Here is a 13887-nt window from a genome sequence, read left to right on the forward strand (position 1 = left end):
TAATTGTTGGATTTTAGACTCCATAGTTTTAAGTGGATCTCCCAGGGGAGAAGGTGCAGGAACCAAGGGAGAATTATAAGGAGGCGGCCACAAAAGAGGAGATTTAGTTACTGCTGCAACAAGAGGCGGATCATAACGTTTAGCCTCATATTTAGCAGCCTCCTCATCAAGCTCATCCCAGTCAACTTCTGATGAGTCAGAGTCAGAAGCAGATCCTACTAGCCCAGGTTTGTGGCCAGAGGAAGGAATTGGCTTTGGTGTCACATTATCATCCTCTAAAGAAATTAGATCAACCTCCCCTTTGTGAGAGGATGCAACATCAGACTTAGAGCTGGCCCGTAAAATTTTTTCAGTTTGGGCAACTGTCTCAGAAATCTCAGGAGACCCTTCTCTATTTTGAATCATATCACGAATTAAATTCCAATAGGAAAAGGCGGTTACAGGAACTTTTTCAGGGCCAAATGTTTCATAATAATCTTGCAAAGCATCACCAACCCTAACCCATTTTTTTATAATTTATAGTTCCTTCCTCAGGGAACCATGGACACAAGTTTCTAACAAAATCAAAAAATCTGAACAAATCACTTGTCTTAGCCTTTACCCCTCACGTCTTGAGTGCCTTTTGTAATTGCCTTACATACATTTCATGACAGCTTAATTCTTACCCCATATTCAGACACAATCACTAACCTCAGTAACAATGTAGCAGGTTCCTGCGAAGCCAAGGTTCCTTAATTTCGTGTGGCTGTCCCTTTTTTCTCCATGCCTTCTTCCTCATGGGATCCCCCGTATCTCAGGCCCCACGTTTGGGTGCCAAAAATGTCCCAACCCACGGGATATTCAACGCAGACCCTGGAGGGGGGAGTGGGAATGGGAAAGGAGCAAGAGACACAAGAGATGGGAGACAAGACAGTATTCTGATCAAGTCTTGTTTATTGGTTCTTAGGTTACATCTTATATAGGAAAAAGCAGGCATATTGTAAAGAGTCAGGAATGCAGGAATATGATAAGATCTTAAGAGAAAGCAAGGACAAGACATCCCTGATGTAAAACAGCCCCCAACCTTTACAGGAAAGCAGAAACTTGAAAAGAAATGAAAGGTCACTCTTGAGTAGACTTGCATAGCCAGGAACACAGTGCTCCAGGCACAAACAGATTATGAGGCAGATATCCTGTAAGCACAGACATCTGGTACAAGCAGATTGTCACGTGGGCTTGGTCGCACAGGAATGGGTGCAGGGCCATAGGCACACAAGAAGGGGTGTGGGGCTACAGGCTCCCGACACCAAACCAGCTTACAGACCTATATTGCCAATGTGAAGTTGAAAATCCCATCAGTATTTTCAGGAAAAAATAGCATGGCAAATGAGAAATGTGGGCTCACTGCCAGGTTGCCAGGTATAGTCAAAGCATAGATAAATATAGTCCATATCCACCTCAGTTCCTTCCTTTATAAAACCAGCAGAATGATAGAAAACATTTCAAAAAGCATTTTCGGTATTAAGTACAGTCACACATGTAAAGCAACAACGACACTCCTGATATGATAAGCACTTTGCTTTAACTAATATCTAATTCTTATTCCATTTTTTTTCCCAGGGAAAAACAAGACCAAAAGCAAACTAAGGTAATGAATACCAACTTTCCAGAAGATGATTAGGAGAGACCACATCAGCACTTGGTATGAAAAGGGCTTGAAATCTCAAGTTAGAATTCTTAGGCAAGGCTGAAAGAAAACTTACCAAAAATGGAAATTTCAGGACACTGTATAGGATGAATATGCACAAAGAAGTCACCAAGGGAGTTGCTAAAGAGGAAGTAATAGAAAAAAAAGAGCAGAGTTAGGGGTGCTTAAAATAGAAATGCAGCATTTGTTTTAGGAGAGAGCAACAGCCAGAAAATTTAAATTCAAAACATCTTCGTCTGGGGCCCACAATGACAGCTTAGTTCTGAGATCAGTGATTCTTCACAGACAAGAGGCTGCTCTGCTGAAGAGTCTTCCCAGGGACCCCTTCACATCCTTATTCCTCAGGCTGTAGATGAAGGGGTTCAGCATGGGGGTGACCACAGTGTACATCACAGAGGTAATTGAGCTCCTCTGGGAAGAATGGGTCACAGCAGAAGTTAGGTAGACCCCAAGTCCAGTTCTGCAAAGCAAGGAAACCACGGAGAGGGGAGACCCACTGGTGGAAAATGCTTTATTCTTGTCTGCAGTGAAGGACATTCGCATTAAGGAGAAGATAAACCTAGAGTAAGAGAAGAGGATCCCTGTGACGGGAAACACACCCACCAGTGCAGTTGCTACATACATAAAGATGTAATTGATGAGGGTATCAGAAAGGGCCACTTTGAGAAGTTGAGCCAGGTCACAGATGAAATGTGCAATCTCAGTGCCTGTAGAGAAGGTCAGCCTAATCATCAGAACAATGTGAACAAGGGCGACCCAGGAAATGATGAACCAAGACACCAGAACAAACAGGACACAGAGGTGGGGGTTCATTATGACCATGTAGTGCAGGGCATGGCAGATGGCCATGTACCAGTCATAGGCCAGAATGGTCAGAAGGAAATTATCCAGTCCAGAAAACATCATCATAAAATACATGTTTGTGATGCACTCTATGTAGGATATACCTCTGCTGTGTACCTGGATGTTCGCCAGCATCTTTGGGACCATGGTGGAGCTGAAACAGATGTCAGCAAAGGACAGGTTGGAGAGGAAGAAGTACATGGGGGTGTGGAGGTGGGAGTCTGAGATGATGGCCAGGACGATGAGCAGGTTCCTAAGTGCAGTGACCAGATACATGGACAGGAACAATCCAGAGAGAAGAGGCTGGAGTTCAAGATCCTCTGAGAAGCTCAGGAGGAGGAATTTTGATAGTTGTGTGTGGTTTTCTGCTTTTATGTACCTGTGGTTTCTGTTGGGGAAGGAGGAAAAAGCAACATTCAATGAACAGGCAACTGACACATTAGCTAATGATCACTATACAATGTCACCATTGTATGAACATTCTTCACCCTCTATTGAGTTCTTCCATTGATGGTGATTTGATTAGCCTGATTGTATCCTATTTTCATTTAAAAAGTGTATAATCATTCAGACTTTCTTTAATTTAAAAGAAATCTGTCTCTTTTCTTCATCTACTCAGAAGGTTTAATTGTCCTGTTTGACTCTATGGACATAAACAAATTTCTTCTTTGATATGACCTTTCCAAAATACTTGAAGACACTTCATGTCTTTTCCTTAATAATTCCCATACTTTCTCTGTTCTACTAGCGCTAAAGTAGTAATAAAAACAAGGATTTTCAAATCAGACAACATTTGCTCTGTGTCCTGTTTCTTCCTAGTGATGGGAAAGTTAACTCTCGGTACCTCATTTTTTTTTCTTTCTAAATGTGTAAGCTTTTGTGAGGTTCAGCAATGCCTTTGTGCACAGTTGGAGTCTCAGCAAATGAAAGCTGCCATTATTACTGTTATTAAATTTAACCTTTTATGATAATTATTTTGGACATAAAACTCTCTCAAAGTACAGTGTAGAGCTATGATTTAAAAACAGGTTCTTGGGTCAGACTTCCCAGAATAGAATTTTGATACAACAACTTACTGCTGCATGACCTTGTGAAAGTTATTTAAACTCTATTAGTAGTGAAGTCAAGTGAGATGAGGCATGTGATTTTTCTACTGTGGTCCCTGTGACATATAATGGACATATCATAATGTGAACTTTTGTTCTTCATATCACAATACACATGTCTTGTATGGTTATCATTTATCAATATCCCTTATAAATGGGGCAGCCATCAAGGGTGGAATAAATACAACATGTCTTTTACCTCTTTGAACTGTCATACAGCACTTGAAATTAACAAAGATCCCTATTGCACCTTCTTTCTCAGAATGCCTGCAGGGTGAATTCTTCCAAGAAGAGAAAAAAGCATGTGGACTTCATGCATGAAAAGAAGAAACAAAAATACACCAGCATTAAAATAAAAACAAGAGGTATGTGACAGCATGTGCTGATGGGTCCATAGTGTCAAGTTTAATTGTATTGCTCTAAAATCAATAGCTAATTGCCAAAATAGTCGTGATGGATTTGATTAAAAATATTCAGAGCTTATCTAAATAAAATCATCCTAGAAAAATGAAAAAACAAATTTTAAAATCAATGTTTACATTCTCTGTGATAGAAAGGGGATCAGTATTATTAACACTAGAGAATGTTAATTAATTAAAGACACAATATAATCATAGAGAGCAATTTAATATTGGAATATGAATATTTGAGTTGAGACAGGAAGAATGGGTCATTGTTAATCATGGGAAGTAAAAAATGTATAACCATTCTAGACTGAGAGAACAGAATGCTAATCTGCATATGGCTCTGTGAACTTGGTGATGGAGAGGACTAGAGAGGGCAGAGGTTGAGGGTCAGGAGGGACAGAGTGTGTGAGTCCCACATTAGAGCATATTGTACTCTTTCTTGATGTGTCCATTATGTTCAAAAATTTATGTTTACATATGGATCTGAGATTGTGACTGTTTTGTGTCTCATCACTTTTCTTTCCTCGGACTTACAGGGTATCTGGCACAGAAAAGGTGCTCAACTAATACAAATGTTTGGTGTAAAAGCAAGTTTATGTCAACAAGTGACAACTAGAACATGAAAGAGAAAATTTCAAGCTCATCACCTGCCTGAACAGACACTCAATTGGATAGTAAAGTAAAATAAAATACATTGATATCTGTTTTTAAAATAATATGTGGTGAACTAGTAATACCAATTCTAGGAAGGGGAAGATGGTTTAATATTGGGATATATGTTAACACAGTTCATCACAGCAAGAGGTAAATGAATAGAAATCATAAGCAGAATTGCAATACAACAAAATGCACTGAAAATATTTAACAGCAGTGACCTTGGTTAGCAGACTCAGAAAAGATTCTTGGGACATGTAGAAACCAGAGGTACCTTCTTAACCCAATAAAGAATTGTTGTATGAAAACCACAGAAAGCAGGATATTTTACATCAAAATATGACAACATTTGTGTAAAATTCATGAATAGGCCAAGGCAGTCCACTCCAACATTAACCTTTTGATATTCTCCTGAACATTTAAATAGATTAGTCAGATAAGAAAAGGAAATTGGCTTGTGTACCATACACCAGAAATAGTTATATTATTTGTATTGTACTGTGGACATTGAGATAAAACAACAACAACAATCATATAGAACTATTCAGTGATATCAGTAAGTCTGATCTGCAGCAAAAATAGTTAGGTGAAATATAAAAACAAATCCAATTACATTAAGAAGAAACTAGAGTGTACCTCATGCATAGTAGATCTGTGAGTAATTAACAAACAAACAATTGAATACAGGAAATCGAACAGCAACCTTCAATGGTTGCGAAATAACAGCGACCTTCAATGGCTGGGAAAGAGTGAAGAAAATATGGAGAAGATATTCCAAAAAATAACACACTCCAGGAATGGTCATTTCTAAATCTTATTACAGAGAGATATTGAAAGAGAGAGAGAGAGAGAGAGAGAGAGAGAGAGAGAGAGAGAGAGAGAGAGAGAGTGAGATCTGGGAAAGATTCATTTTAGCAGAAACTAAAGTCCCTTCAAGGTACAGGGACTTCACCTTCAGAGGCTAAAGAAATAAATATGTTACTGACCCAGGCTCATTATTCTAGAGGTTAAGGCCAGTACCCACTGTCCTCTTTTTGTCTTATCCCACCAGACCTCACTGGGACAGACCGACACTGTGTGACTGTTATCACAGAAGCTTTCTCTTCTCCTTGAAATGTTTCTGATAAAACCATTGGGTTTTCAGCAAGGCTGGATCAGAGAATATCAAGTCGGGGCAACGGGGGCCTCTTTGAAGTCTCTAGTATCTCGAGGGTTGAATTCTCAAAGCTCCTTTTATTAAGGAAATTCTTCTCGTGTCTTTCCACTCTAAAATGATCAAGCCTCATGTGGTACAAAGAAAATATCAGAATGGATGATTCTTTCAGTGTCTACATAGGCAGAAGTAGCCAAAATAAGAAATGGATCGAGTTAATATTAACCTGTAAAACAGCCAAAAGGAAAAAGAAACAGTGGAAGGAGGGAATGAAGGAAGTAAACAGGAAAGAAAGGGGGAAGTAAGAAAGGAAAAAAGAAAAGAAGGGAAAGAAGGGAAAGGAAAGAAGGGAGGGAGGGAGGAGGAAAGGAACATGAAGAACGAAACAACATCTCGAGATATCCTAGGCTGTATATCACAATGAAGCACACAAATCAACCAGCTTTCAAATTCAGTCTCCAGTTTTAATTTAAAATCACGTCACATTCTTATGAGAGTTAGGAGTGTGAGCTCACTGCCTGGTTACTAGGTTACAGTCCACATCAACGTCAGTCTCTTCCTTTGTAAAATGGGCTGATTCACAGAAAATATTTCAAAGATGTTTTTTCAGGATTAAATAATTCCATGTATGTAAAGCAACAAGCACAGTGCTGATATGGTAAGCACTTTGCCTTTAGTATTTTATAAATTTAATTCTAGTTATCCCAGTGAAAAACAAAACCACAACTAAACTAAGGTGAAGAAAATCTATGTTTGAGAGGATAATTTGGGGAAAGACCATGACAGCACTTGACCTTAATAGTGTCTTCAATCTGAAGTTTGAATTTTTAGGGATGGCTTTAAAATAACTTAAAAAGGTGGTACTTAAGGAGAGTGTGTGGTTATACACTCATAAAGCAATTACTGAGGGAGGTTATCAGACAACTAATACAAAAATAAATCAAAGCAAAGTCATAGGCAATTTCTCCCTCCCAAAGTCTTATTGGGGAGAACAAGAGCCAGAATACTTAAATTCACAAAATGGCCTTAGGAGTCCACATGTGCATCTCGTTCTGAGGCCAGTGATCCTTCACAGACAAGAGGCTGCTCTGCTGAGGAGTCTTCCCAGGGCCCCCTTCACGTCCTTGCTCCTCAGGCTGTAGATGAATGGATTCAGCATGGGGGTAACCACAGTGTACATAACTGAGGAAACTAAGCTACTTTGGGGAGAATGGGTCACAACAGAACTGAGATAGACCCCAAGTCCAGTTCCATAAAACAAGGAGACCACAGAGAGGTGAGACCCACAAGTGGAAAATGCTTTATACTTGCCTGCAGTGGAGGACATTTGCATTAAGGATGAGACAATCCTAGAGTAAGAGAAGAGGATCCCTGTGATGGGAAATACACCCAGCAGTGCAGTTGCTATGTACAAGAAGACATAATTAATGAGGATATCCGAGCGGGCTACCTTGAGAAGCTGAGCAAAGTCACAGAAGAAATGTGGAATCTCAGTTCCTGGAGAGAAGTTCAGCGCAATCATCAGTAGAATGTGAGCCAGGGCTACCCAGAAAATGATGAACCAAGACATCAGAACCAACAGGACACAGAAGCGAGGGTTCATGATGACTATATAGTGCAGGGGGTGGCAGATGGCCACGTACCGGTCATAGGCCATTACCATCAGTAGAAAATTATCTAGTCCACCAAACACGGTGAAAAAAAACATCTGAGTGAGGCACCCTATATAGGAGATGTCTTTGCTCTGTGCCTGGATGTTCACCAGCATCTTTGGGACTGTGGTGGAGGTGAAACAGATGTCAGCAAGGGACAGGTTGGAGAGGAAGAAGTACATGGGGGTGTGGAGGTGGGAGTCTGAAATTACGGCCAGGATGATGAGCAGGTTTCCGACCAATGTGACGAGGTACATGGACAGGAACAGTTCAAAGAGTTGTGGATCCTCTGAGAGGCCCTGCAGGAGAAATTCTGAAAGTTCTGTGTGGTTTTCTTCTTCCATGTAGGTGGGGTGTCTTTTGGTGAATTATGTAAAAGCAACATTCAATGAACAGCCAACAGGCACCTCATATAATCATGACTTAACAATGTCTCCCTTGGATGAATGTCCTTCCCCTCTATTGAGTCCTTCCATTGACAGTGATTCACTCAGCCAAGTTTTAGCCTATTTATATGTGAAAAGGTATAATTATTCAGACTTTCTTTAATTTAAAGGAAATATCTCAGTTTTTATCATCTACTCACTAGTGTTAATTGTCCCGTTTGAATCTGTGGACATACACAAATTTCTTCTTTGATATGACCTTTCCAAAAAACTTGAAGACGTTTCATGTCTTTTCCTATATAATTCCCATACTTTCTCTGTTCTAATAGCTCTACAGCAGTAATAAAGAGAAGGATTTTCAAGTTAAACAACCTTTATTCTGTAACATGTTGCTTCCTAGGTATGGAAAAGTCAACTCGCAGTTCCTTATTTTTTTCTTTCTAAAAATGTGGTTATTAGTGTTAATTTTTGTGAGATTCTGCAATGTCTTTGTGCACACTTGTAGTCTCAGCAAAAAAGCTGTAATTATTACTGTCATTAGCTTCACCTTTTATAATAAGTATTTTAGATATATAACTCTCCCAAGGTACAGTGTAGAGCTATAATACGGGTTCTAGGATCAGACTTCCTGGAATACACTTTTGATCCAACAACTCACTGCTGTATGACCTTGTGAAAGTTATTTAAACTTTCTTAGTCATGAAGGCAAAAGAGATGAGACATATGGTTTTTCTATGGTGGTTCCTGTGACGTATAATGGACATGTCATAAATGTGAACTTTTGTTCTTAATATCGCAGTAGACATGTCTTGCAAGGCTATCATTTATCAATATCCTTTATAAATCTGGCAGCCATCAAGGGGGGAATAATGATCATTATAAACACAACAGATCTGTTACCTCTTTGGACTGCCATACAGCACTTCACATTAACAAAGATCCCTATGGCTCCTTCTTTCACAGAACGTCGGCCAGGCAAATGCTTCCAAGAAGAGAAAAAAGCATGTGGACTACATGCATGAAAAGATGAAACAAAATACACCACCATTAAAATAAAAAGAAGAGGTATGTGAGAATGTGCACTCATGGGTCCATAGTGTCAAGTGGAAATGTATTGTACTAAAATCAATAGCTAATTGTCAAAATGTATGCAGTGGATTTGATTAAAAATATTGAGACCATATCTAATTGAAATCATCCTGTAAAAATTAAAAAGCAAATTTCAAAATGTTTACATTAGAAAGAGGATCACTATTAATAATATAGAATGTTAATTAAAGACAAAATATAATCATAGAGAAGCAATTTAATGTTGGAATATGAATATATTTGAGTTGAGACAGGAAGAATCAGTCATTATTAATCAGGGGAAGTAAAAAACGTATTAACATTCTAGACTGAGAGAACAGAATGCTAATCTGCATATGGCTCAGTGAGCTTGGTGATGGAGAGGACTAGAGAGGGCAGAGGTTGAGGGACAGGAGGGACAGAGTGTGTGAACCACACAGCAGAGCATGTTGTACTCTTTCTTGATGTGTCCCTCATGTTGATTAATTTCTGTTTCTTTGTGGATCTGAGATTGTGACTGTTTTATCTCATCACTCTTCTTTCCAGGGACTTAGAGAGTGTATGCCACAGAGAAGGTGCTCAAAAATACAAATGTTTGGTGTAAAAGATAGTCTGTGACCACAAGTGACAACTAGAACAGAAAAGAGAAATTTTCAAGCACATCACCTGCCTGAAAGTAGACACTGAGTTGGATAATTAAGTTAAACAAAATACATTTTCTATCTATTTTTAAAGGAATAAAATGTGATGAACTAGTAATACCTATTCTAGGAATGAGAAGATGGTTTAATATTGGGATATTTGTTGACACAGTTCATCACAACAAGAGGTCAATGGAGAAAAATCATAACTACAATTGCAATACAACAAAATGCACTTAACATTCAGGAGCTATGACTGTGGTAGCAGACTCAGAAAGGATTATCAGGACATATAGAAACTAGAGGTACCTTCTAACCCAAAAAAGAATGGGTGTATGAAAACCACAGCCAAGAGTATGTTTTACATTAAAATAGGACAACATTTGTGTACAATTCATGAATAGGCCAAGGCAGGCTACTCCAACATTAACCTTTTGATGTTCTCCTGAACATTTATATTTTTTTAATTTTAATATTTTTTTTAATTTTTATTTTGTCAATAGAATGGAATTCTCCTGAACATTTAAATTGATCAGTCAGACAAGAAAAGGACATTGGCCTGTGTACTAAACATCAGAAATAGTTATATTATTTGTATTATATTGTGGACATTGAAGTAAAAAACTATCAACAATATAGAACTGTTCAGTGATATCAATAAGTTTGATCTGCAGCAAAAATAGTTAGGTGAATTATAAAAGAAAATCCAATTCCATTAAGAAGAAACTAGAGAGTACCTCATGCATAGTAGATCTTCAGTGAGCAGTTAATAAATAAACAATGAAATACAGGAAATCTAACAGCAATCTACAATGGTTGGGAGAGAGTGAAGAGAATTTGGAAAAGACATTCCAAAAATACCACATTCCAGGAGTGGCCATTTATTTGTCTTGTTATAGACAGATATTCTACAAAGGAAGAAAGGAAGGAAGGAAGGAAGGAAGGAAGGAAGGAAAGGAAAGGAAGAAAGAGAGAAAGACAGAAAGAAAGAGTGATCAACAATGAGATATGGGAAAGTTTCATTTTAGCAGAAACCAAAGTCTCTTCAAAGTACAGGGACTTCACCTTCTTAGACTAAATAAATAAATATGGGACTGACCCAGGCTCATTATTCTAGATGTTAAGGCCAGTACCCACTTTCCTCTTTTTGTCTTACCACACACACCAGACCTCACTGGAACAAACTGACACTCTGTGACTGTTATCACAGAAGCTTTGTCTTCTCCATGAACTGTCTCTGATAAACACTTTAGGTTTTCAGCAAGGCTGGATCAGAGAATATCAGGTAGGGGCAACGAAGATGTGTTTAAAGTCTCTAGTGTCCCGTGGGTTGAATTCTCAAAGCTCCCTTATTAAGGGATTTGTTCTAGTATGTTTCCACTTTCCAAGTGATCGAGCTTCATGTGGTAGAAAGAAAATATCAGAATGGACTTTTTAAGTACGTTTTGTGTCTACAGAGGCAGTCATAGCCATAGTAAGAAAGAGAACAAGTTAATATTAGCCAGTAAAACAGCCAAAGGAAAAAGAAACAGTGCAAGGAGGGAATGAAGGAAGTAAAAAGGAAAGGAAGGAGGGAAGTAAGAAAGGAAGAAAGAAAAGAAGAATGGAGATGGACGGGAGGGAAGAAGATAGGAACACAAAGAATGAAACAAAATCTAGAGATATCCTAGGCTGTATATTACAAAGAACCATACAAATCAACCAGCTTTCAAATTCAGTCTCCAGTTTTAATTTAAAATCACATCACATTCTTATGAAAGTTAGGAGTGTGAGCTCACTGCCCGGTTACTAGGTTACAGTCCACATCAATGTGAGTCTCTTCCTCTGTAAAATGTGCTGATTGAGAGAAAATCTTTCAAAGATATTTTTTTCAGGATTAAATAATTTCATGTATGTAAAGCAACAAGCACAGTGCTGATATGGTAAGCACTTTGCCTTTAGTATTTTATAAATTTAATTCTAGTTATTCCAGTGAAAAACAAAACCACAACTAAAGTAAGGTGAGGAAAATCTATGTTTGAGAGGATAATTTGGGGAAAGACCATGACAGCACTTGACGTTAATAGTGCCTTCAATCTGAAGTTTGAGTTTTTAGGGATGGCTTTAAAATAACTTAAAAAGGTGGAACTTAAGAAGAGTGTATGGATATACTCTCAAAAAGCAATTACTGAGGGAGTTTATCAGACAAGTAATACAAAAATAAATCAAAGCAAAGTAACAGGCGATTTGTGAATAGAAATGAAGCATGTCTTATGGGGGAGAACAAGAGCCAGAATATTTAAATTCACAAAATTGCCTTAGGAGCCCACATGTGCATCTTGTTCTGAGGCCAGTGATGCTTCACAGACAAGAGGCTGCTCTGCTGAGGAGTCTTCCAAGGTCCCCTTCACATCCTTGCTCCTCAGGGTGTAGATGAAGGGGTTCAGCATGGGGGTGACCACAGTGTACATAACTGAGGAAACTGAGCTACTTTGGGGAGAATGGGTCACAGCAGAACTGAGATAGACCCCAAGTCCGGTTCCATAAAACAAGGAGACCACAGAGAGGTGAGACTCACAGGTGGAAAATGCTTTATACTTGCCTGCAGAGGAGGACATTTGCATTAAGGAGGAGACAATCCTAGAGTAAGAAAAGAGGATCCCTGTGATGGGAAACACACCCAACAGTGCAGGTGCTAGATACAAGAAGATGTAATTGATGAGGGTATCACAGTGGGCCACCTTGAGAAGCTGAACAAAGTCACAGAAGAAATGTGGAATCTCAGTGCTCATAGAGAAGGTCAGTCTCTTCATCAGTAGAATGTGAACTAGGGTGACCCACAGAATGATGACCCAAGACATCAGAATAAACAGGACACAGAGGCGAGGGTTCATGATGACCGTGTAGTGAAGGGGGTGGCAGATGGTCACATAATGGTCATAGGCCATTTCAGTCAGAAGGAAATTATCCAGTTCAGAAAACATCATAATAAAATATATCTGAGTGAGGCAGCTATGTAGGAGATGTCTTTGCTGTGTACCTCAATGTTCACCAGCATCTTTGGGAACGTGGTGGAGGTTAAACATATGTCAACACAGGACAGGCTGGAGAGAATGAAGTATATGGTGGTGTGGAGGTGGGAGTCAGAGGTGATGGTCAGGATGAAGAGCAGATTCCCACGCACTGTGACTGGGTACATGGATAGGAACAGTCAAAAGAGAAGTGGCTGCAGTTCAGCATCCTCTGAGAAGCCCAGGAGGAGTAATTCTGATTGTTCTGTGTGGTTTTCTGCTTTCATATAGCTGGTGTGTCTGTTGGGGGACAAGGAAAAAATCAGTATTCAATGAACAGCCAACTGATTCCTCAGCTGGTCATCACTTTACAATGTCTCCCATGGATGAACGTCCTTCAACCATTATTAAGACCTTCCACTGACAGCGACTCACTCAGTCAACTGGCTTTCTGTTTTTATTTTAAATGTGTGTATTGCTCAGACTTTTAAAATTTAGTGGAAATGTATCTCTTTTTATCATCTACCAATTAGTTTTAATAACCCTATTTGAATCGATGAACAGAAACCATTTCTTTTATGATACAATCCTTCCAAAATAATTAGAGACATTTTATGTGTTTTCCTTGATAATCCCCATACTTCCTTTTTCTTCCTAATAGCTCTACAGTAGTGATTAAGACATGAATTTTTAACTCATACAACCGTTATTGCGTGACCTGATGCTTCTTCGTGATGTGACAATTAATTGTTAGTGCCTTATTTTTATCCCTAAATATGCGGTTAACAGTGTTACATTGTTGTGAGGTTTAAAAATGCCTTTTTCACAGTTGGAATCTCATTAAATAATAGATGTCATTATCATTATTATTAAACTCTTACTTTTATGATTATTAAAATTACTTTGAATATAACTCTCCCAAAGTACAGTGTAAAGCTCTGATTTGGAAAATAGTTTCATGAGTCAAATTTCCTGTAAAAGAATTTTGGTTCACTGACTTATTGGTGTGTGACCTTGAGAAAGTAATTTAAACTCTCTTAGCTGCAGATTCTTCACCTTAATATTTCCTACATGGTAGAATTGAAGAGTGAAATTAAATGCGATGGTGCATGGGATTTGGGATTTTTCTGCTGTGGTTTCCATGACATACAATGGGTATTTAATAAAGATGATCTCCTATTCTTTTCATCACAGTAAGGTTGTATGACATCACTATCATTTACCAATATCCCCCTTAAATGGTGGAGCCAACCAGGGTGGAATTATGATCATTATAGATATAACAGTTTTGTTACCTCTT

General features: G+C 38.6%; 2 protein-coding genes and 1 pseudogene across 2 annotated transcripts; all 3 read right to left on the reverse strand.

Annotated features, from left to right (window-relative positions):
- Positions 1-1966: 1966 nt before the first annotated feature.
- On the reverse strand, positions 1967-3614 carry LOC103608956 (olfactory receptor 7D4-like). The gene is made up of 2 exons (XM_008593340.1): positions 3607-3614; positions 1967-2918 (listed from the first exon to the last, which is right to left on the reverse strand). Exons 1-2 carry the CDS (start codon positions 3612-3614, stop codon positions 1967-1969), a joined length of 960 nt encoding a protein of 319 aa, XP_008591562.1.
- A 3305-nt stretch (positions 3615-6919) lies between these two features.
- LOC103608952 (olfactory receptor 7D4-like) lies at positions 6920-7846 on the reverse strand. The gene has a single exon (XM_008593338.1). The coding sequence runs from the start codon at positions 7844-7846 to the stop codon at positions 6920-6922; it is 927 nt and encodes a 308-aa protein (XP_008591560.1).
- Positions 7847-11937: 4091 nt separating this feature from the next.
- LOC103608953 lies at positions 11938-12874 on the reverse strand (annotated as a pseudogene).
- Between the last annotated feature and the right edge of the window lie 1013 nt (positions 12875-13887).

The sequence above is a fragment of the Galeopterus variegatus genome, unplaced genomic scaffold (genome assembly GCF_000696425.1).
Source record: "Galeopterus variegatus unplaced genomic scaffold, G_variegatus-3.0.2 Scaffold9012, whole genome shotgun sequence".
Classification (NCBI taxonomy): Eukaryota; Metazoa; Chordata; class Mammalia; order Dermoptera; family Cynocephalidae; genus Galeopterus; species Galeopterus variegatus.

Bases quoted from the DNA above. Each gene is read 5' to 3' on its own strand.
- LOC103608952 (XM_008593338.1), bottom strand. From the start codon at position 7,846: ATGGAAGAAGAAAACCACACAGAACTTTCAGAATTTCTCCTGCAGGGC.